The 25,810-nt window shown below is 39.9% G+C and overlaps 1 protein-coding gene across 1 annotated transcript in view; it reads right to left on the bottom strand.

The window, feature by feature from the left end:
* PDE8B (phosphodiesterase 8B) overlaps positions 1-25,810 on the bottom strand; it is a 493,644-nt gene that overhangs the window by 36,352 nt on the left and 431,482 nt on the right. Inside the window, exons 15-18 of the mRNA XM_053701380.1 lie at positions 20,352-20,397; positions 18,873-19,008; positions 17,196-17,394; positions 12,735-12,952 (exon numbers count right to left, since the gene is read on the bottom strand). Coding sequence (XP_053557355.1) covers positions 12,735-12,952; positions 17,196-17,394; positions 18,873-19,008; positions 20,352-20,397 — 599 coding nt within the window. The remainder of the gene's footprint in view (positions 1-12,734; positions 12,953-17,195; positions 17,395-18,872; positions 19,009-20,351; positions 20,398-25,810) is intronic.

The raw sequence follows: 25,810 nt of genomic DNA on the forward strand, positions 1-25,810 counted from the left end.
GTCAGTCCACGGGTCATCATTACTTCTGGGATATTATCTCCTCCCCTACAGGAAGTGCAAGAGGATTCACCCAGCAGAGCTGCTATATAGCTCCTCCCCCCTACGTCACCTCCAGTCATTCGACCAAAGGACCAACGAGAAAGGAGAAGCCGAAGGGTGTAGTGGTGACTGGAGTATAATCCAAAAAAAATTTTTAGCCTGCCATAAAAAACAGGGCGGGCCGTGGACTGACCACACTACAGGAGAAATGAATTTATCAGGTAAGCATAAATTTTGTTTTCTCCTGTTAAGTGTGGTCAGTCCACGGGTCATCATTACTTCTGGGATACCAATACCAAAGCAAAAGTACACGAATGACGGGAGGGACAGGCAGGCTCTTTATACGGAGGGAACCACTGCCTGAAGAACCTTTCTCCCAAAAACAGCCTCCGAAGAAGCAAAAGTGTCAAATTTGTAAAATTTGGAAAAAGTATGAAGAGAAGACCAGGTTGCAGCCTTGCAAATCTGTTCAACAGAGGCCTCGTTCTTAAAGGCCCAAGTGGAAGCCACAGCTCTAGTAGAATGAGCTGTAATTCTTTCAGGAGGCTGCTGTCCAGCAGTCTCATAGGCTAATCGTATTATGCTACGAAGCCAAAAAGAGAGAGAGGTAGCCGAAGCTTTTTGACCTCTCCTCTGACCAGAATAAACGACAAACAGGGAAGACGTTTGACGAAAATCCTTAGTTGCCTGTAGATAAAATTTCAGGGCACGGACTACATCTAGATTGTGTAGCAGACGTTCCTTCTTCGAGGAAGGATTAGGACACAAAGATGGAACAACAATCTCTTGATTGATATTCCTGTTAGTGACCACCTTAGGTAGGAACCCAGGTTTAGTACGCAGAACTACCTTGTCTGAATGAAAAATCAGATAAGGAGAATCACAATGTAAGGCAGATAACTCAGAAACTCTTCGAGCCGAGGAAATAGCCATTAAAAACAGAACTTTCCAAGATAACAACTTGATATCAATGGAATGAAGGGGTTCAAACGGAACACCCTGTAAAACATTAAGAACTAAGTTCAAACTCCATGGCGGAACAACAGTTTTAAACACAGGCTTGATCCTAGCTAAAGCCTGACAAAAAGCTTGAACGTCCGGAACTTCTGACAGACGTTTGTGTAAAAGAATGGACAGAGCTGAAATCTGTCCCTTTAAAGAACTAGCAGATAACCCCTTTTCTAAACCTTCTTGTAGAAAAGACAATATCCTTGGAATCCTAACCTTACTCCATGAGTAACTCTTGGATTCGCACCAATATAAGTATTTACGCCATATTTTATGGTAAATCCTTCTGGTAACAGGCTTCCTAGCCTGTATTAAGGTATCAATAACTGGCTCAGAAAAACCACGTTTTGATAAAATCAAGCGTTCAATTTCCAAGCAGTCAGCTTCAGAGAAGTTAGATTTTGATGTTTGAATGGACCCTGGATCAGAAGGTCCTGTTTCAGAGGTAGAGACCAAGGCGGACAGGATGACATGTCCACTAGATCTGCATACCAAGTCCTGCGTGGCCATGCAGGTGCTATTAGAATCACTGATGCTCTCTCCTGTTTGATTCTGGCAATCAATCGAGGAAGCATCGGGAAGGGTGGAAACACATAAGCCATCCCGAAGGTCCAAGGTGCTGTCAAAGCATCTATCAGAACCGCTCCCGGATCCCTGGATCTGGACCCGTAGCGAGGAAGCTTGGCGTTCTGACGAGACGCCATGAGATCTATCTCTGGTTTGCCCCAACGTCGAAGTATCTGGGCAAAGACCTCCGGATGAAGTTCCCACTCCCCCGGATGAAAAGTCTGACGACTTAAGAAATCCGCCTCCCAGTTCTCCACTCCCGGGATGTGGATTGCAGACAGGTGGCAAGAGTGAGACTCTGCCCAGCGAATTATCTTTGATACTTCCATTATTGCTAGGGAGCTTCTTGTCCCTCCCTGATGGTTGATGTAAGCTACAGTCGTGATGTTGTCCGACTGAAACCTGATGAACCCCCGAGTTGTTAACTGGGGCCAAGCCAGAAGGGCATTGAGAACTGCTCTCAATTCCAGAATGTTTATTGGAAGGAGACTCTCCTCCTGATTCCATAGTCCCTGAGCCTTCAGAGAATTCCAGACAGCACCCCAACCTAGTAGGCTGGCGTCTGTTGTTACAATTGTCCAGTCTGGCCTGCTGAATGGCATCCCCCTGGACAGGTGTGGCCGATAAAGCCACCATAGAAGAGAATTTCTGGTCTCTTGATTCAGATTCAGAGTGGGGGACAAATCTGAGTAATCCCCATTCCACTGACTTAGCATGCACAATTGCAGCGGTCTGAGATGTAGGCGTGCAAAAGGTACTATGTCCATTGCCGCTACCATTAAGCCGATCACCTCCATGCATTGAGCTACTGACGGGTGTTGAATGGAATGAAGGACCCGGCATGCATTTTGAAGCTTTGTTAACCTGTCTTCTGTCAGGTAAATCTTCATTTCTACAGAATCTATCAGAGTCCCCAAGAAGGGAACTCTTGTGAGTGGAAAGAGAGAACTCTTCTTTTCGTTCACCTTCCATCCATGCGACCTTAGAAATGCCAGTACTAACTCTGTATGAGACTTGGCAGTTTGAAAGCTTGAAGCTTGTATCAGAATGTCGTCTAGGTACGGAGCTACCGAAATTCCTTGCGGTCTTAGTACCGCCAGAAGAGTACCCAGAACCTTTGTGAAGATTCTTGGAGCCGTAGCCAATCCGAATGGAAGAGCTACAAACTGGTAATGCCTGTCTAGAAAGGCAAACCTTAGATACCGGTAATGATTTCTGTGAATCGGTATGTGAAGGTAAGCATCCTTTAAATCCACTGTGGTCATGTACTGACCCTCTTGGATCATGGGCAAAATTGTTCGAATAGTTTCCATCTTGAACGATGGAACTCTTAGGAATTTGTTTAGGATCTTTAAATCCAAGATTGGCCTGAAAGTTCCCTCTTTTTTGGGAACTACAAACAGATTTGAGTAAAACCCTTGTCCTTGTTCCGACCGCGGAACTGGATGGATCACTCCCATTAATAAAAGATCTTGTACGCAGCGTAGGAACGCTTCTTTCTTTATTTGGTTTGTTGACAACCTTGACAGATGAAATCTCCCTCTTGGGGGAGAGGATTTGAAGTCCAGAAGGTATCCCTGAGATATGATCTCTAACGCCCAGGGATCCTGAACATCTCTTGCCCAAGCCTGGGCGAAGAGAGAAAGTCTGCCCCCTACTAGACCCGGTCCCGGATCGGGGGCCCTCGATTCATGCTGTCTTAGGGGCAGCAGCAGGTTTCCTGGCCTGCTTGCCCTTGTTCCAGGACTGGTTAGGTTTCCAGCCTTGTCTGTAGCGAGCAACAGCTCCTTCCTGTTTTGGTGCAGAGGAAGTTGATGCTGTTCCTGCTTTAAAATTACGAAAGGAACGAAAATTAGACTGTCTAGCCCTAGGTTTGGCTTTGTCCTGAGGCAGGGCATGGCCTTTACCTCCTGTAATGTCAGCGATAATCTCCTTCAACCCGGGCCCGAATAAGGTCTGCCCTTTGAAAGGTATATTAAGCAATTTAGATTTAGAAGTAACATCAGCTGACCAGGATTTTAGCCACAGTGCTCTGAGTGCCTGAATGGCAAATCCGGAATTCTTAGCCGTAAGTTTAGTTAAATGTACTACGGCATCTGAAATAAATGAGTTAGCTAACTTAAGGGTTTTAAGTTTGAGTGTAATCTCATCTAGTGTAGATGATTCAAGTGTCTCTTCCAGAGACTCGAACCAAAATGCTGCTGCAGCCGTGACAGGCGCAATACATGCAAGAGGTTGCAATATAAAACCTTGTTGAACAAACATTTTCTTAAGGTAACCCTCTAATTTTTTATCCATTGGATCTGAAAAAGCACAGCTATCCTCCACCGGGATAGTGGTACGCTTAGCTAAAGTAGAAACTGCTCCCTCCACCTTAGGGACCATTTGCCATAAGTCCCGTGTGGTGGCGTCTATTGGAAACATTTTTCTAAATATCGGAGGAGGTGAGAACGGCACACCGGGCCTATCCCACTCCTTAGTAACAATTTCAGTAAGTCTCTTAGGTATAGGAAAAACATCAGTACTCGCCGGTACCGCAAAATATTTATCCAATCTACACATTTTCTCTGGTATTGTAACTGTGTTACAATCATTCAGAGCCGCTAACACCTCCCCTAGTAATACACGGAGGTTTTCCAGCTTAAATTTAAAATTTGAAATATCTGAATCCAGTCTGTTTGGATCAGAACCGTCACCCACAGAATGAAGTTCTCCGTCCTCATGTTCTGCCGCCTGTGACGCAGTGTCTGACATGGCCCTAATATTATCAGCGCACTCTGTTCTCACCCCAGAGTGATCACGCTTGCCTCTAAGTTCTGGTAATTTAGCCAAAACTTCAGTCATAACAGTAGCCATATCCTGTAATGTGATTTGAAATGGCCGCCCAGATGTACTCGGCGCTACAATATCACGCACCTCCCGAGCGGGAGATGCAGGTACTGACACGTGAGGCGAGTTAGTCGGCATAACTCTCCCCTCGTTGTCTGGTGAAATATGTTCAATTTGTACAGATTGACTTTTATTTAAAGTAGCATCAATACAATTAGTACATAAATTTCTATTGGGCTCCACTTTGGCATTAGCACATATAGCACATGTATCTTCCTCTGAATCAGACATGTTTAACACACTAGCAATTAACTAGCAACTTGGAAATGCTTTTTTAAGTAATTTACAATAATATGAAAACGAACAGTGCCTATAAGAAGCACAGAAAAAATTATGACAGTTGAAAATAATTAAGTTATAGCATCAAATCTTTGTAAGAAATATACAATTTTAGCAAAGGATTGTTCCCATTAGCAAAGGATAACTAACCCTGGCAGCAGAAAAAATACACAAATAAACGTTTTTTATCACAGTCAAACTACACTCTTCACAGCTCTGCTGTGATGATTACCTCCCTCAAAAAAGGCTTTGGAGATCCCTGAGTTCTGTAGAGATGAACCGGATCATGCAGGAAGAAAAATGAACCTCTGACTGAGTTTTTTGATGCGTAGTAAAAGCGCCAAAAATGGCCCCTCCCCCTCACACATAACAGTGAGAGAGATCAGTGAACTGTTTTAATTTAAACAAAACTATTGCCAAGTGGAAAAAATAGTGCCCAAAACATTTTTTCACCCAGTACCTCAGAGAAATAAACGTTTTTACATGCCAGCAAAAAACGTTTAACCTCAATAAATTAATTGTTATTTAAAACCTATTGCAAGTCCCTGCAAATTAGGTTAAGTCTATGCATACAGTATAAATCCAGTGAAGTACCATTCCCCAGAATACTGAAGTGTAAAATATACATACATGACAGCCTGATACCAGCTACATCTACTGCATTTAAGGCTGAGTTTACATTATAACGGTATGGCAGGATTTTCTCATCAATTCCATGTCAGAAAAACATAATTTATGCTTACCTGATAAATTCCTTTCTTCTGTTGTGTGATCAGTCCACGGGTCATCATTACTTCTGGGATATAACTCCTCCCCAACAGGAAATGCAAGAGGATTCACCCAGCAGAGCTGATATAGCTCCTCCCCTCTACGTCAGTCCCAGTCATTCGACCAAGAATCAACGAGAAAGGAGTAACCAAGGGTGAAGTGGTGACTGGAGTATAATTTAAAAGATATTTACCTGCCTTAAAAACAGGGCGGGCCGTGGACTGATCACACAACAGAAGAAAGGAATTTATCAGGTAAGCATAAATTATGTTTTCTTCTGTTATGTGTGATCAGTCCACGGGTCATCATTACTTCTGGGATACCAATACCAAAGCAAAAGTACACGGATGACGGGAGGGATAGGCAGGCTCATTATACAGAAGGAACCACTGCCTGAAGAACCTTTCTCCCAAAAATAGCCTCCGAAGAAGCAAAAGTGTCAAATTTGTAAAATTTGGAAAAAGTATGAAGCGAAGACCAAGTTGCAGCCTTGCAAATCTGTTCAACAGAGGCCTCATTCTTAAAGGCCCAAGTGGAAGCCACAGCTCTAGTGGAGTGAGCTGTAATTCTTTCAGGAGGCTGCTGTCCAGCAGTCTCATAGGCTAAACGTATTATGCTACGAAGCCAAAACGAGAGAGAGGTAGTAGAAGCTTTTTGACCTCTCCTCTGTCCAGAATAAACGACAAACAGGGAAGAAGTTTGGCGAAAATCTTTAGTTGCCTGCAAGTAGAACTTGAGGGCACGAACTACATCCAGATTGTGTAGAAGACGTTCCTTCTTTGAAGAAGGATTTGGACACAAGGATGGAACGACAATCTCTTGATTGATATTCCTGTTAGTAACTACCTTAGGTAAGAACCCAGGTTTAGTACGCAGAACTACCTTATCTGAGTGAAAAATCAGATAAGGAGAATCACAATGTAATGCTGATAACTCAGAGACTCTTCGAGCCGAGGAAATAGCCATTAAAAACAGAACTTTCCAAGATAACAATTTTATATCAATGGAATGAAGGGGTTCAAATGGAACACCTTGTAAAACGTTAAGAACTAAGTTTAAACTCCATGGCGGAGCAACGGCTTTAAACACAGGCTTGATCCTAGCTAAAGCCTGACAAAAGGCCTGGACGTCTGGATTTTCTGACAGACGCCTGTGTAACAAGATGGACAGAGCTGAAATCTGTCCCTTTAAAGAACTAGCCGATAAACCCTTTTCTAAACCTTCTTGTAGAAAAGACAATATCCTAGGAATCCTAACCTTACTCCAGGAGTAACGTTTGGATTCGCACCAGTATAGGTATTTGCGCCATATTTTATGGTAAATCTTTCTGGTAACAGGCTTCCTAGCCTGGATCAGGGTATCAATAACCGACTCAGAAAAACCACGCTTTGATAAAATCAAGCGTTCAATTTCCAAGCAGTCAGTTTCAGAGAAGTTAGATTTTGATGTTTGAATGGACCCTGTATCAGAAGGTCCTGTCTTAGAGGTAGAGACCAAGGTGGACAGGATGACATGTCCACTAGATCTGCATACCAAGTCCTGCGTGGCCATGCAGGCGCTATTAGAATCACTGATGCTCTCTCCTGTTTGATTTTCGCAATCAATCGAGGAAGCAGCGGGAAGGGTGGAAACACATAAGCCATCCCGAAGTTCCAAGGTGCTGTCAAAGCATCTATCAGAACCGCTCCCGGATCCCTGGATCTGGACCCGTAGTGAGGAAGTTTGGCGTTCTGGCGAGACGCCATGAGATCTATCTCTGGTTTGCCCCAACGTCGAAGTATTTGGGCAAAGATCTCCGGATGAAGTTCCCACTCTCCCGGATGAAAAGTCTGGCGACTCAAGAAATCCGCCTCCCAGTTCTCCACTCCCGGGATGTGGATTGCTGACAGATGGCAAGAGTGAGACTCTGCCCAGCGAATTATCTTTGATACTTCCATCATTGCTAGGGAGCTTCTTGTCCCTCCCTGATGGTTGATGTAAGCTACAGTCGTGATATTGTCCGACTGAAACCTGATGAACCCCTGAGTTGTTAATTGGGGCCAAGCCAGAAGGGCATTGAGAACTGCCCTCAATTCCAGAATGTTTATTGGAAGGAGACTCTCCTCCTGATTCCATAATCCCTGAGTCTTCAGAGAATTCCAGACAGCGCCCCAACCTAGCAGGCTGGCGTCTGTTGTTACGATTGTCCAGTCTGGCCTGCTGAATGGCATCCCCCTGGACAGGTGTGGCCGATAAAGCCACCATAGAAGAGAATTTCTGGTCTCTTGATTCAGATTCAGGGTAGGGGACAAATCTGAGTAATCCCCATTCCACTGACTTAGCATGCACAATTGCAGCGGTCTGAGGTGTAGGCGTGCAAAAGGTACTATGTCCATTGCCGCTACCATTAAGCCGATCACCTCCATGCATTGAGCTACTGACGGGTGTTGAATGGAATGAAGGACACGGCATGCATCTTGAAGCTTTGTTAACCTGTCTTCTGTCAGGTAAATCTTCATTTCTACAGAATCTATAAGAGTCCCCAAGAATGGAACTCTTGTGAGAGGAAAAAGAGAACTCTTCTTTTCGTTCACTTTCCATCCATGCGACCTTAGAAATGCCAGAACTAACTCTGTATGAGACTTGGCAGTTTGAAAGCTTGAAGCTTGTATTAGAATGTCGTCTAGGTACGGAGCTACCGAAATCCCTCGCGGTCTTAGTACCGCTAGAAGGGCACCCAGAACCTTTGTGAAGATTCTTGGGGCCGTAGCCAATCCGAATGGAAGAGCTACAAACTGGTAGTGCCTGTCTAGGAAGGCAAACCGTAGGTACCGTTGATGATCTTTGTGAATCGGTATGTGAAGGTAAGCATCTTTTAAATCCACTGTGGTCATGTACTGACCCCTTTGGATCATAGGTAAGATTGTCCGAATAGTTTCCATTTTGAACGATGGAACTCTTAGGAATTTGTTTAGAATCTTTAAATCTAAGATTGGCCTGAAAGTTCCCTCTTTTTTGGGAACCACAAACAGGTTTGAGTAGAACCCTTGTCCTTGTTCCGACCGTGGAACTGGATGGATCACTCCCATTAATAACAGATCTTGTACACAGCGTAGAAACGCTTCTTTCTTTATCTGGTTTGTTGACAACCTTGACAGATGAAATCTCCCTTTTGGTGGAGATAATTTGAAGTCTAGAAGTTATCCCTGAGATATGATCTCCAGCGCCCAGGGATCCTGAACATCTCTTGCCCAGGCCTGGGCGAAGAGAGAAAGTCTGCCCCCCACTAGATCCGGTCCCGGATCGGGGGCTCTCGATTCATGCTGTCTTTGGGGCAGCAGCAGGTTTCCTGGCCTGTTTGCCCTTATTCCAGGACTGGTTAGGTTTCCAGCCTTGCCTGTAACGAGCAACAGCTCCTTCCTGTTTTGGTGCAGTGGAGGTTGACGCTGCTCCTGTTTTGAAATTCCGAAAGGGACGAAAATTAGACTGTCTAGCCTTAGCTTTGGCTTTGTCTTGAGGTAGGGCGTGGCCCTTACCTCCTGTAATGTCAGCGATAATTTCTTTCAAACCGGGCCCAAATAAAGACTGCCCCTTGAAAGGTATATTAAGTAATTTGGACTTAGAAGTAACATCAGCTGACCAGGATTTTAGCCACAGTGCTCTACGTGCCTGTATGGCGAATCCAGAGTTCTTAGCCGTAAGTTTGGTTAAATGTACTACGGCCTCCGAAATGAATGAATTAGCTAGTTTAAGGACTCTAAGCCTGTCCATAATATCGTCTAGCGTAGATGAACTAAGGTTCTCTTCCAGAGACTCAATCCAAAATGCTGCCGCAGCCGTAATCGGCGCGATACATGCAAGGGGTTGCAATATAAAACCTTGTTGAACAAACATTTTCTTAAGGTAACCCTCTAATTTTTTATCCATTGGGTCTGAAAAAGCACAGCTATCCTCCACCGGGATAGTGGTACGCTTAGCTAAAGTAGAAACTGCTCCCTCCACCTTAGGGACCGTTTGCCATAAGTCCCGAGTGGTGGCGTCTATTGGAAACATCTTTCTAAATATTGGAGGGGGTGAGAACGGCACACCGGGTCTATCCCACTCCTTAGTAACAATTTCAGTTAATCTCTTAGGTATAGGAAAAACGTCAGTACTCGCCGGTACCGCAAAGTATTTATCCAACCTACACAGTTTCTCTGGTATTGCAACGGTGTTACAATCATTGAGAGCTGCTAAGACCTCCCCTAGTAATACACGGAGGTTCTCCAATTTAAATTTAAAATTTGAAATATCTGAATCCAATCTGTTTGGATCAGAACCGTCACCCACAGAATGAAGCTCTCCGTCCTCATGCTCTGCAAGCTGTGACGCAGTATCAGACATGGCCCTAGTATTGTCAGCGCACTCTGTTCTCACCCCAGAGTGATCACGCTTGCCTCTTAGTTCTGGTAATTTAGACAAAACTTCAGTCATAACAGTAGCCATATCATGTAATGTTATCTGTAATGGCCGCCCAGATGTATTAGGCGCCATAATATCACGCACCTCCCGGGCGGGAGATGCAGGTACTGCCGCGTGAGGCGAGTTAGTCGGCATAACTCTCCCCTCGCAGTTTGGTGAAATTTGTTCACATTGTACAGATTGACTTTTATTTAAAGTAGCATCAATACAGTTAGTACATAAATTTCTATTGGGCTCCACCTTGGCATTGGAACAAATGACACAGATATCTTCCTCTGAGTCAGACATGTTTAACACACTAGCAATAACTTGCAACCTGGTTATAATCTTTTTTAGCAAAAACGTACTGTGCCTCAAAGAAGTACTTAAACGATTAAATGACAGTTGAGATAATGAACTGAAAAACAGTTATAGCATCGACTTTAAAATAACCCAACTTTTAGCAAAGGTTTGTTCCCATTAGTAAATAACAATAACTAAATTTGACATAAAAAATTATAGAGTAACGTTTTTATTCACAGTCAATATAAAATTCTCACAGCTCTGCTGAGAGAATGTACCTCCCTTCAAAGAAGTTTGAAGACCCCTGAGATCTGTCAGTGAACCGGATCATGCAAGAAATATAATAGTAGCTGACTGGAAATTTTTGATGCGTAGCAAAAGAGCGCCAAAAACGGCCCCTCCCTCTCACACACAGCAGTGAGGAGAAACGAAACTGTCACAATTTAAAGCAGACAACTGCCAAGTGGAAAATAATGCCCAAACATATATTCACTCAGTACCTCAGCAATGTAAACGATTCTACATTCCAGCAAAAACGTTTAACATGATAATATTTATTAAAAGGATTAGTGACCTTTAACAGAGTAGTTCCGGTGAAATACCATTCCCAGAATACTGAAGTGTATACATACATGTCATTATAACGGTATAGCAGGATTTTCTCATCAATTCCATTCAGAAAATAAAAACTGCTACATACCTCAATGCAGATTCATCTGCCCGCTGTCCCCTGATCTGAAGCCTTTACCTCCCTCAGATGGCCGAGAACAGCAATATGATCTTAACTACTCCGGTTAAAATCATAGTAGAAAACTCTGGTAGATTCTTCTTCAAACTCTGCCAGAGAAGTAATAACACGCTCCGGTGCTATTGTAAAATAACAAACTTTTGATTGAAGTCATAAAAACTAAGTATAATCACCATAGTCCTCTCACACATCCTATCTAGTCGTTGGGTGCAAGAGAATGACTGGGACTGACGTAGAGAGGAGGAGCTATATCAGCTCTGCTGGGTGAATCCTCTTGCATTTCCTGTTGGGGAGGAGTTATATCCCAGAAGTAATGATGACCCGTGGACTGATCACACATAACAGAAGAAATAACAAACTGCTACATACCTCTTTGCAGATTAATCTGCCCGCTGTCCCCTGATCTGAAGTTTACCTCTCCTCAGATGGCCGAGAAACAGCAATATGATCTTAACTACTCCGGCTAAAATCATAGAAAAAAACTCAGGTAGATTCTTCTTCAAATTCTACCAGAGAATGAATAACACACTCCGGTGCTATTATAAAATAACAAACTTTTGATTGAAGGTAATAAACTAATTAAATCACCACAGTCCTCTCACACATCCTATCTATTCGTTGGGTGCAAGAGAATGACTAGAGGTGACGTAGGGGGGAGGAGCTATATAGCAGCTCTGCTGGGTGAATCCTCTTGCACTTCCTGTAGGGGAGGAGATAATATCCCAGAAGTAATGATGACCCGTGGACTGACCACACTTAACAGGAGAAATACAGGTTACTCCTACAGAACACCTATATATTTGTGATGTCTGTGATCATTATTAATAAAGATAAAAACAACAACTTCCTAATACACCTATAGGAGCTGTGGGTATATTATAGTTGCATATACAATGTTAGAATATGTATTGTAATTATTGTCGTGTTTTTAAATATCATGTATTTTGCTTTGGCGTGTTTTTTTCTGAAGAATATTTTGTGGACAAACACTAAATCTTACACTATATTTGAAAACACGACAATAATTACAATACATATTCTAGCATTATACAACGAAATACATATAAATAAAACATTGTATACATATGTAGAATATACCCACAATCCCCCACCTCCTATTATGTTGTAACAAAAGTGGTTGAGTTTCATTTGACATATGTAAAGGTTATTGCAAACAAACACTGTCTAAAGGAATAGTTTACATTAGACCTTCAATGTAGGTGGCAGTGCTGTTTTGAATATATTGCCAGCATCGCCACTTTATTACTTATCTTTCCTACATCCCAGTGAAGGTGCAATTTCTTCTGCTGGCTATAATTACAAACCTTTTTTTTTTTTTTTGCCAATTTTTAAGTATTGAAATTTGCAGTATAGGTGGTCATACCAACCAGCAAAAGCAGTTATTTTAAATGTCAAAATAAAAGCTAAAGGAGTCATTTGCAAACAATTGAATACTTTCCAGCATGAAAAATGGATAACTGGGAACAAATTAAATAGAAGAAACTGTTATAGCACACTGTACCTTTAGCCGTTAAAAACCTCTAAATTTTTATAATTTTGCTTTCCTCTCTTTCACTAGAAATAGATTGATTTATCCAGAACTAGTACTTTTTAACTGCCAATACTATTATCATGGTGACCGAGAATAATCTTTTGTCTGTGTCATAAACAAGTTATTTATCTATTAACATCCTAAAAGAACTGAGTGATATACCTGTCCATTTTCTTAAAAATGTTGCATTTGTTGTCCTTTGCAGTCAGCTGAAAGGCAAGGGCTGCATGGTGACTTTCTAATACTGCAGTATCATTGTACAGGACTGCTAGTTCACTACCAGCATTACACAGAAATGAGTTGGTGCGACCAGGGTGATCTACGTCATGGACTGTGGCAGCAATCAGAGCTGCCACTTTATCTAACTGATCAAGACTTGCCTAAGGAACAAAAAGATAAAGGAAATTAAATTTAATATTTAGTACAAAACAGATTATAACAATTTAGAATGTTATGAACATTTTACAGCAAATTTCCTGAAACATCACTGTTTTTTTCACACGCAGGGCAAGATCATTAAAGATTCTCATGTTTGGAGAGAAATTATAGTTCAGAGTGCACAGGGGCTGAACTCACTGAATGCAATAAGAAAAAGGGCAGAACCTGGAAGTCCCAGAGAGACAAGATATACCTCCCATAAAGCTCTCTGCTTAGATGAGATGGTCTAAAATGACCCTCCAACACTGAGATCTCCAACAAGATTCTAGAGAGACAATATGGTTCTCTAAGGGGTATCCCTGCATTTCTGTATGTGAAGCGAGACAAGGTTAGTACAGTATAGCACTGCATAACTTGAAAGTTTTATTAGATTTATATTTTGTGCTTTATATTTTATATTACTTTACATTTCAATAAAGGTCCATTTTTATTAATATTTTAGCTTTGCACTTTTTATTTTGTATTTTAATGCATTTACATGTAATAAGACTTAAATGACACAATCTGAAGTCTAAAATAATAAACAATACTATAATTCATGTGCTATATTGCTTACAGAAGTGCAGCCTTTAGAGGAGTTTAGTAAAAATCTGCCTTTATAGTACACATGTGCTTTTGGAATTTTTAGCACAAATGCCAAAGATGGCTGTCACTAGCTACATTCAGCAATTTTTAGAGCTTGATTTTTACTTGTTAAAGTGCAACACACTAAGATCAGTGCAAATCCAAAGTGTTCCACTTTCACAAGAATAAATCCGGCTCCAAACATTGCCAAATGTGGCTTGCGGCATTCGTTTAGAGACGAAAAGTCCAAATGCACACGTCTTCTTTATAGAATTTCATGAAGGATCATTTGATATCCTCTCATCAGAGCAGAGAGCTTTAGATTTAACTTAATTTTTTTTTTTTTTTTTTTTATATGGAAACCATTGTTATTGGAGCATATCCATAACTTAAATGGACATGAAATCCAAAATTTTTCTTTCATAATTCAGTCAGAGAATCCAATTTTAAACATATCAAATTTACTTCTATTTTCTAATTTGCTTCATTCTTTAGATATCCTTTGTTAAAGAAATAGCAATGCACATGGGTGAGCCAATCACATGAAGCATCTATGTGCAGCCACCAATCAGCATCTACTGAGCCTATTTATATGATTTTCAACAAAGGATAGAGAATGAAGCAAATTAGACAATAGAAGTAAATTGGAAAGTTGTTTATAATTGCATGCTCTTTCTTAATCAAGAAAGGAAAAAAATGGGTTTAATGTCCATTTAAGTGACATAAGGCTCCATTAATCATCTGGTGGGCGATTGAGGTTCACTATAATCAACCTCGTCCGCCCAGCCTTGCCTTGTGCAATGCCGCCCCCTGCGCACGTGCTGCTGTCAATCCTTCCGATCTCTGCCAGACTTTAGGTAGTGAAGAAGTTAAGTAGCAGTGGTCTCAAGGTGAGTCTGAAATGTTGGGGCCCTGGAGCTGCTTTTGCAGCTTAATAAATGGAGATTATGGACTGTGCCAGAATCAAAATTTAAATACCATCCAGTATTGTCTAAAAAGGAGTTACTAGAAATACTTAAAATCTAAATTCTGTGTAGAACTTTTTCTTTTTTTTCAACTGTATTACATTTTTTTTTTTTTGGTAAATATTGTGTTGCACTTTTTCAACTGAAATGGCATCTATTGCATTTAGTCTTTGGAGCCACTCCTCATTTTGGCCTTTTATGTCCCAGCATGCTCATACCATTATGGAAAATTAATACATAACAATTACCAGTGACATCAGAAGCTTCAATAATGGTTGATTTTAATCAAACTACAATATGAGTGCCATATTCCTGGAGAACAAGCTGTAACAGCAGACACCAGGCTTTCCTCAAGAACATGCAATAACAACAGACACCAGGCTTTCCTCAAGAACATGCAATAACAACAGACACCAGGCTTTCCTCAAGAACATGCAATAAAAGCAGACACCAGGCTTTCTTCAAGAACATGCAATAACAGCAGACACCAGGCTTTCCTCAAGAACATGCAATAAAAGCAGACACTAGGCTTTCTTCAAGAACATGCAATAACAGCAGACACCAGGCTTTCCTCAAGAACATGCAATAACAACAGACACCAGGCTTTCCTCAAGAACATGCAATAACAACAGACACCAGGCTTTCCTCAAGAACATGCAATAAAAGCAGACACTAGGCTTTCTTCAAGAACATGCAATAACAGCAGACACCAGGCTTTCCTCGAGAACAAGCCATAACAGCAGACGCCAGGCTTTCCTCAAGAACATGCAATAACAGCAGACACCAGGCTTTCCTCAAAAACATGCAATAACAGCAGACGCCAGGATTTCCTCAAGAACATGCAATAACAGCAGACGCCAGGCTTTCCTTAAGAACATGCAATAACAGCAGACACCAAGCTTTCCTCAAGAACATGCAATAACAGCAGACACCAGGCTTTCCTTGAGAACAAGCAATAACAGCAGACACCAGGCTTTCCTCAAGAACATGCAATAACAGCAGACACCAGGCTTTCCTCAAGAACATGCTATAACAGCAGACACCAAGCTTTCCTCAAGAACATGCCATAACAGCATACACCAGGCTTACCTCAAGAACATGCCATAACAGCAGACACCAGGTTTTCCTCAAGAACATGCCATAACAGCAGACACCAGGCTTTCCTCAAGAACATGCTATAACAGCAGACACCAGGTTTTCCTCAAGAACATGCCATAACAGCATACACCAGGCTTACCTCAAGAACATGCCATAACAGCAGACACCAGGCTTTCCTCAAGAACATGCAATAACAGCAGACACTAGGCTTTCTTCAAAAACATGCAATAACAGCAGACACCAGGCTTTCCTCAAGAACATGCCATAACAGCAGACACCAAGCTTTCCTCAAGAACATGCTATAACAGCAGACACCAGGCTTTTATTGTTGGTAAATATTAAGATGCACGTTTTCAACTGAAATGGCATCTATTGCATTTAGTCTTTGGAACCACTCCTCATTTTGACCTTTTATGTCCCAGCATGCTCATACCATTATGGAAAATAAATACATACCAATTACCAGTGACATCAGAAGCTTCTATAATGGTTGATTTTAATCAAACTACAATATGAGTAACATATTCTTTGAGAACAAGCCGTAACAACAGACACCAGGCTTTCCTCAAGAACATGCCATAACAGCAGACACCAGGCTTTCCTCAAGAACATGCAATAACAGCAGACACCAGGCTTTACTCGAGAACATGCCATAACAGCAGACACCAGGCTTTCCTCAAGAACATGCAATAACAGCAGACACCAGGCTTTCCTCAAGATCTTGCAATTACAGCAGACACCAGGCTTTCCTCAAGAACATGCCATAACAGCAGACACAAGGCTTTTCTCAAGAACATGCAATAACAGCAGACACAAAGCTTTCCTCAAGAACATGCAATAACAGCAGAAACCAGGCTTTCCTTGAGAACAAGCCATAACAGCAGATACCAGGCTTTCCTCGAGCACAAGCCATAACAGCAGACACCAGGCTTTCCTTCAGAACAAGCTGTAACAGCAGACACCAGGGTTTCCTTGAGAACAAGCCATAATAGCAGACACACGGCTTTCCTCAAGAACAAGCCGTAACAGCAGATACCAGGCTTTCCTCAAGAACAAGCCATAACAGCAGACACCAGGCTTTCCTCAAGAACAAGCCATAACAGCAGACACCAGGCTTTCCTCAAGAACAAGCCATAACAGCAGACACCAGGCTTTCCTCGAGCACAAGCCATAACAGCAGACACCAGGCTTTCCTCGAGCACAAGCCATAACAGCAGACACCCTAGGCGTTATCACACACAAGAGGAAGTATTCATAGAAGCTGCAGGACCAGGGCCAGTTACTGGATTGTCTGGCACAGTCGTGTGCATAAGTCAGTTAGTGTGAGTCTCTACAGGTATCTACAGTGTAAAACATGCTGCATTATTCAGACAATTTAATATCATGCTCTTCTATTTTATTCTAATTCTAATAGCAGACTACCATACATATACCAATAGATTATTAGTAAATAATCAAAAGACAGATTTCTTTCAGAACAGACACTAATTATGATAAATGTCGATAAAATAAGCCCCTCTATACATTCCTCTTTACTGCCATAAAACATTCAAGATACCTTCACACTATCCTTTTGAAGGAAGTACGCAGTGGCATGGAGAACATCGGCAGCATGTGTAGAGTTGTGGTAAGAATTGGATGAATGATAATTGGCTTCAATCATCTGTAACCAGGAGCGCATGGTGGCTTCTGAGCAATTCAAAAACTCACAGACTCCAAAAGAGGTAAATATTTTTGAACCAAGATAAACTAGTGGCCTGTAAAATAAAGGAAACGTGCATTATACCATATACATTTTAACTATTTAATTAAAAAAGTTATTTTTGCAAATTGAATATTTAAAGGGACAGTAAACACCTTGAGATTTTGATTTGATTTGATATACATTCTGCTGACTTCTCAAGGCTAAGTCTTCTACATATCTATCTCTAATTGGCTTTTAACTGATGATAGCTGCAAAACAAGTCATTTTATGCTAACTTTATGAACATAGCTAGCCTTGTTGTCTGCATATTAAATCCCAGATTGTCTCTTTCATATAAGACAAATGGTGGGTGGAGTTTGGCTATTAAAAAATAATTACAGTAACATAAGGTTAATTTGTTTTGAAAACGTTAAGACTTGGCTGAAATGCTATTCTCTAGCAACACAAGAGAAATGTCTTGTAATTACAAGGTACTTACTGTACCCTTTAACATTGAGTTAGTAGTGGAAAAAAAGCCAAATATCAATGGTAGACTTTAATTAACGTCTTTTATATAGTTAGAAGAAATAACAAAGGTAAACAACAACAGTAAAACCCAAATAAATTGTCCTTTTGTCAGTGTCAAATATTTTATGTCTAACTAAGGCTTGAATAAAGGCTTCAATGGCTCAACTGATTGAATGTCAGTTGCAGTAATCAAACATGAGCTACAAGTAGTCGCACCATCTACATGCATCATATTTCTGAACTGCAACAGTTGATCACATCCTTCTGCTAATTGACAGATGTGATCTGTGTCCTGCACAATGTAATCGAGTAAAAAACATACCTATCATTTTTGTTAAAGGGACACTAAACCCCAAAAAAATTATTTCGTGAGTCAGAGCATGCATTTTTAAGCAACTTTCTAATTTACTCCTATTATCAATTTTATTTGTTCTCTTGCTATCTTTATTTAAAAAGTAGGAATGTAAAGCTTAGGAGCCAGACCATTTTAGGTTCAGCACCCTGGATAGCGCTTGCTTATTGGTGGTTACATTTAACCACCAATAAGCAAGCGTAACCCAGGCACTGAACCAAAAATGGGCCGGCTACTAAGCTTTACATTCCTGCTTTTTTTTCTGGCTTCCATTCGTCCTGGGGAATCAGATCTTCTGCTTCTCCACAAAATTCAGATGGTCCTGGGTTAGCCGCAGGGAAGTTAGCAGTATTTAGATGAAACACTTGAATTGGAGATGCCCCTCTCTCACTTATGTGTTGTAGTTTCTTCTGATACACAAACTGTCTGGATAGTGGCTGCACTTGAATTTTGAAGATTAATCTTTTATACATTAACCCTTTGAGCACCGGTGGAAAGTTTCAAAAGGGTGACTGTATACTCCTATATTGACTTTACTGTTAAATGATTTGCATTTGTAGTTGTTGTTTTGTTTTTTTTTACCACGTTCACATAATTTTATATAAAATAAATCTATTTCAAAACCTTAAGGGAAAAAATAGCATCATACCTAGAAAGCAAAATTGTCTTACCTTTTATGTGTTACAGCTTCTAATTCAAATATGTTAAAGTCCCAGTTCTCCTCGCCATCCAGCGCTTGTGCTATACGAGGTGGAACATCACTGATGGTCATTGGAACTGGAAGGTGACTATGGCTTTGATTCATGTCTGGAGCACACAAGGTGTACAGTACATTATTTGTTGGTATTTGACAAAGTACTAAGTTACCAAATGCATATGACTATTAAAGGACCATTAAATATAGTATAAAAACATAACCAACCAATGCCTAATAAAAATACAACAAAATAGCACTTACTATGAATTTAAATAAACAGATTTTTTCTAAAAATTATCAAAATTTATATAAATTTGCCACCCCCAGTATCATGTGACAGCCATCAGCTAATAATAGACTCATATAGGAATACACTGTAGGCTCAGAAGTAGCTGATGACTCAGAGAGTGTGCATATAAAATGACTATTCAAAATTGTATAATAGAAATAAATTGGAAAGTCTCTTAAGCTGCTCAGGTCTGTATATCTCAATTTTGAACATTCCCGTAATTAACTAAAAGTCTGATCAGACAATCTGACAGTACAGGTTGTTGTACAGGGTGTTTGTGTATAATAATTTTACACATCAACACTGTGAGCTCAATTAGATTGGCATACAAGCTATATGGTTCTGCAAGGTAGCCTGAAAGGAGAATTCTAGCATCTACTTTCTAAGCAAATAAAAAGCAATTTTTGTTCCCTGCTATTAAAATCAGCTTCTTCTCTGTGAAATTTATTTTCTGATGTTTTTAGCTTTTGGCTTATCACCATGATGTCATAAAAACTCACCTCTTACTGCAACAGAAAAATAATATATTTTATATTGCCAGATTATGATTGCTCAAACCCAGTCACTGTGGGTCACAAGCATATCAGGAGTTTATAATCTCCTATCTTTAGCAATTCTGTGCATTCAACCTAATTATTGCTCAATCACACACATCCTGCATAGGTTGCTGTATGAGAGGTGGAGTTTGATTTTCTGTGTTAAAAGGATGTTACTAGGCCAAATAGGCTTAGTTCATGTTCTGGTACACCTGGCTGAAGTGGCATTTCATAAGGATAAAACCTTTATTGATTTTAAATCAATACATTTACTAGCATCTGTCTGTGCTGTCAATATGAAGGATGCACACGTAAACATACTTCATTTGTTGGGGCAGGGCCGATGTCATGTCTGGGCATGGGCAGAGCTTGGCCAGTCCCCTCAAACACAGAGGGGCTGCAAGTGGGACATAGGCCCTACCTCCCAATTTGTGACAATCCAGCTTGTGGGATGGTTGGGAGAGATGCAAAAGTAAGTTTACATCTGGTGATATCATTTCATAAAAATGTGAACAATTTTATATTTTCTGCAGATAAAAGCAATATTCTCCATTGTTTTGATAATTCTCCTAACTGGTCAAGAAATACCCCTGCCCACAAACAACATATTGCTAGGTACAAAACTTACTTTTCGAGAAAACATACTCATTTCCAGAAAGCCTTCTTAAGCCATCCTGGAAAACAAGACAAAAAAAACAAAAAGAGTTACAATTGAGCGCAGTTACTGGTCATTACTGAGCCACTGGGCAATAAAAACAGTAGTATAATCTAAAAACCTACCTTGTTTGTGTATTCCTATAGATCACATAAGGCTTTCCCACTAATTCATTAAATCTCATTACATAAGATCCAACAGTAACTCCAAGTGATTCATGAATAGGACTTTTGACTGCAACATCCTTTGAGCTTTGAGCTATGTATTGCTATACAAGTCCTTGGGCCGATTTATCATGTTCGGGCTGTAGCGGATCATGTCCGCCTGACATCGATAAATGCACATCGATGCACATCTAGTGAAATGCTTGTGCGATGCCGCCCCCTGTAGATTAGCGTCCATGCTAGCAGGGAGTGTCAATAATCACAATCATATCTGATCGGGATGTTTGCTGTCCACCGCCTCAGAGGCCTGAAGGCTCGCGCGAAAACGGCTGCATCATAAATAGGCCTCAAAGTGTCTATTTTATGTATTATTGCATAAAACATCAAAGCACATTTCCTAACCCAAGAAATTAATAATATAATGATAGGGCTACAGTATTCACCGATAAAGTAATCTTTTAAATCAATTTATACAAGTAAAACTCGTAAAACAGCTATATCAGTATGATTGTAATTTTAATTATGTATTTGTACTTTTGGATACCATATAATGTGTTTAATATTTTGAAAATAAAAGTATTCTTGGATTATAGCTGTATATAAATATACATACACACCTATACAGGTATATGCTTACAGCCAATCCAGTGCAGATACAGAAGCACTACATTGCAGCAGCCACTTGTAGGCCATTGGAAGAGACATCACAATAATAAAGATTTCTAAGCTTGAAATTTGCCATTTAAAACAATTAATTTGTAATTACAGCTAATAACAGTGCTGTAATTATGGGAGATTTTAACTACCCTGATATAAACTGGGCCAATGAAACTAGTAATTCAGCTAAGGGGGATAGATGTTTAAATGTTCTCAGGGATAACTTCTTGTCACAATTAATAGAGGAGCCAACTACGAGTAAAGATATTTTGGATTTAGTGCTGTCAAACAATAAAGATATAGGGGTATATTTACCAATGTGCGAGCGGACATGATACAAAGTAGCGTATCATGTCCGCTGCACATTGCGGCACATCGATAAATGCCGACAGCATGCGCTGTCTGCATTTATCATTGCACCAGCAGTTCTTGTGAACTGCTGGTGCAATGCCGCTCCCTGCAGAGTTGCGGCCAATCAGCCGCTAGCAGGGGGTGTCAATCAAACCGATCGTATTCGATTGGGTTGATTTCTGTCCGCCAACTCAGAGCAGGCGGACAAGTTATGCAGCAGCGGTCTTCAGAAACAAGGGGCATCAAGAGCTTGATACGGAGCTTGATAAATATGCCCCATAATATCATACAGAGAAGTCAAAGAACATTTGGGTAACAGTGATCATAACATGGTCACATTTGAAATCTCTTTTCATAAGCAGTGTCTTAAAGATTTAACCAAGACTTTTAATTTTACGAAAGCAAAATTCAACAATTTAAGGAAATCATTAAATAACATAAATTGGGACAAAGTATTCTCTAATAAAAATACAGAGGATAAATGGATAACATTTAAAACTTTGCTAAATAAATATACATATCAACACATACCATATGGTTATAAAAGTAAAAAATCCAAGCCAATGTGGCTGAATATAAATGTGTTAAGAGAATTTAGGAAAAAAACGTAGGGCATTTAAATTATTCAAAGAAAATAGTACTGACTCAACATATTTATAAGGAATATAACAAAAGAATGCAAAAAAGCAATCAAATTAGCCAAAATTGAAAATGAAAAATGAATTGCAAACCCTAAAAGGTTCTTTAAGTATAAAAATAGCAAAAAATCTAAGAAGGACAATATAGGTACATTAAAATGTGTGGAAGGTAGCATGGTTAACAGTGACAGGGAGAAGGCTGAGATACTAAAGCAGTTTTTTTCTTCAGTATACACAAGAGAGGAACCAATGGACAATACTTTGGAACAAAATAGAACATGCCAGCCCATACCATTAATTGGGTTATGTATAGATGATATCAGGAAAAAACTGGATAATATTAATGTAAATAAAACTCCAGGCCCAGATGGAATACACCAAAGGTTTTTACGGGAATTTAGCACTGTTATAGATAATTAATTTTTCAAGACTCATTATCATCAGGCATGGTACCCCAGGATTGGCGTAAAGCTGATGTGGTGCCACTCTTCAAAAAGGGAAGCAGGGATGATCCAGGAAGATATAGACCAGTTAGTCTGACACCAATAGTGGGGAAGATTTTTGAAGGGATTATAAAGGATTATATTGATGAGCACATTCGTGTAAACAAGATTGTGAGTTCAAATCAGCATGGTTTTATGAGAAATAGATGATGTCAAACTAATCTAATTAGATTCTATGAGGAAGGAAGTAAAAATATAGATAAAGGGGAATCAGTTGATGTAATATACTTAGATTTTGCAAAGGCATTTGATACAGTGCCTCATGAGAGATTAATGTACAAAATTAAGGGACTAAGATGAGCTGAAAATGTTATCTCATGGATAAATAACTGGATAAAAGATAGGGAGCAACAAGTAGTAGTGAATGGATCATACTTAGATTGGACAAAGTTAATCAGTGGAGTCCCCCAGGGATCAGTACTGGGCCCTGTTCTTTTTAATATTTTTATTAATGACTTGGAGCAAGGATTAAATAGCGACATCTCTATTTTTGCAGATGATACTAAGTTAAGTAAGGTCATTAGGTCAGAGCAGAATGAACTTTCGTTACAAAGGGATCTGCAAAAATTAGAAGTATGGGCAGTTAAATTGAAAATTAGATTTAATACGGGAAAATGCAAGGTTCTACATTTTGGAAGGAAAAATAAGCAGGCAATGTATTATTTAAATGGAGTAAAGGGATTTGGGAGTAGTAATAAATAATAAGCTAAAGATGGGTGTACAATGCAGGGCAGTGGCTACAAAGGATAATAAGATACTAGCATGTATTAAAAGAGGCATTGATGGGGGCGGAGCCTATAGCTGAAGCGGCAAGACGTGTCCCTTTGGAGCTCTTACATCCAAAGCCTATTAATGGGGATTAATCTATATATACAAATTTAATTTTTATCCCAGTGTGCCTATTATACCCCATTGAACACTGACAAGCCAAGACATCAGCTTTTGGATCACGTTTTTAGCCTATGAGTGACCACACCATCTTACAGACCAACTCCATTATACTTGAATGGGAAAGTCGGCTCAGCTTAATCAGATTCCTGCACCTTATGTCAACATATGAGTTCACCCTAAGGGGTTTTGAGGATTCTTCTTATCAATTTAAGAGGTTGGAGCCGCCATTTTAGACGACTAATCCGGTGGAGCGAAACCTAACATTGCACCAAATAGAGCGCTCCTGCTGACAACCTTCTGGCTTATATATCCAGACCGACGGAACATCATATATTCAGAAGATTGCTACTAAAAGGGAAGCTGCAGCCATGCTATTGCTGCAGGAAGTGGAGGTGATTCTGCACTCCCACTTCTCTGAGCTTCATGATGTGTTCACAAAAGAGTGGAATTCTGTGAGAGAGTTTTGCAGCTCCCTGATCCGTAAGCCGAGATCTTTAGATCCAGCTTATTTTTTTATTATAAAACATATTGCTGCCTATATACATATAGCTAGTGGTAACAAGAACTCTCTTAACAAGACCTTCCCCCACAGTATTTTCAAGTATTCATGTATAATTGGACTTTGTGGTTCTCTAGATATGCGCCTATCAATGTTTTATGCTGAGCGCTCAACTTTACTGATATTGCTACTCTTATGTTATTTACAAATCTACATTTTACTTTAGTATTTAGATATCTTCATTGTATTTACTATTTTTAAAAACTGTCTCATATTGCATTAAGATTGTATAAGCTAACATTGGTCTAAGAGTGACCTTATATTTCATTCTATTCCCTCTAGATGCTAGTTTAGAAAATATGGGTCCAAGAGTGACTTATTGTAATATGAGAGGGATTTAAAACATTAAACAAAAAAGAGGTTTCAGTTTTGCTTGTTATACACCACTACCAAACTGTCTTCTTCTTTGAAAATTTTTGACTGTAAATGTTTATTTATTCCTTTGCAGTATTATATTGTAAGCAAGTGAATATGCTTTCAAATATTCCTGTAACATGTATTTTCACAATTTGTTTTCTCATAACCTCAATAAAAATGTATTAAAAATGAAAAAAAAGGGGGCATTGATTCAAGGGAGGAAAACATAATTCACTACAGTATATAAATCCCTGGTAAGACCTCACCTTGAGTATGGAGTGCAGTTCTGGGGACCGATCACAAAAAAAGATATTGCAGAACTAGAAAAAGTTCAGAGAAGGGCCACAAAGCTAATAAGGGGAAATGAGAATTTAAGCTATGAGGAGAGGCTAACCAAACTGGGTCTGGTTTCTTTAGAAAAAAGGTGCTTGAGAGGTGACTTGATTACTTTATATAAATATATTCAAGGCCCATATACAGAGATGACAGAAACTCTGTTTATTCCAAGAAAATTGTTTGTGACAAGAGGTCACAATTTAAGGTTGGAGGAATGGAGATTTAATCTCCTGCAACGGAAACGTTTTTTCACTGTAAAAGCAATAAAATTGTGGAACTCATTACTAAAGGAGGTGGTGAATGCAAATACCCTAGATGCATTTAAAAATTGTTTGGATACATTTCTGTCTAGAAACAAAATTCATGGATATGATTGCTAGTATTAAATGGGTCACCATTTAGTGGGATTATTTAAATTTAACTGAAGCTTTTTGTAAGTATTTTAGATTTGTATAGGTTGAACTCGATGGACTTCGGTCTTTTTCAACCTATGTTACTATGTTAATTTTTTTCCCCTTTAAGTAAATAGAGCATGCATTCTTTGGATTCAATGGATATTAAAGCCAATATATTTTTTTGTAGTGTCTATGGGGCCGAATGATCAAGCTTGATGCCCCCTGTTTCTGCGCGAGCCTTCAGGCTCGCCAGAAACAGCAGTTATGAAGCAGCGGTCTTAAGACCGCTGCTCCATAACTGATTTGCTGCCTCTGAGGCTGGGGTCTGCAATCTGCCTGATCCTATACGACACCCCCTGCTAGCGGCCGACTGGCCTTGAGTCTGCAGAGGGCGGCATTGCATAAGCAGTTCTGGTAAACTGCTTGTACAATGTTAAATGCGTTACAGAGTATCATGTCAGACAGACATTGATAAATCGGCCCCCAAGAGTTTTTTTTTTTTTCGAAAATAAGAATTTTTTGTTTTGTTTTTATATGTCCTGAATAAATCCATTTTTCGTTCGTATGAAGGTGCAGGCATG

This window comes from Bombina bombina, chromosome 2, assembly GCF_027579735.1.
Source record: "Bombina bombina isolate aBomBom1 chromosome 2, aBomBom1.pri, whole genome shotgun sequence".
Classification (NCBI taxonomy): domain Eukaryota; kingdom Metazoa; phylum Chordata; class Amphibia; order Anura; family Bombinatoridae; genus Bombina; species Bombina bombina.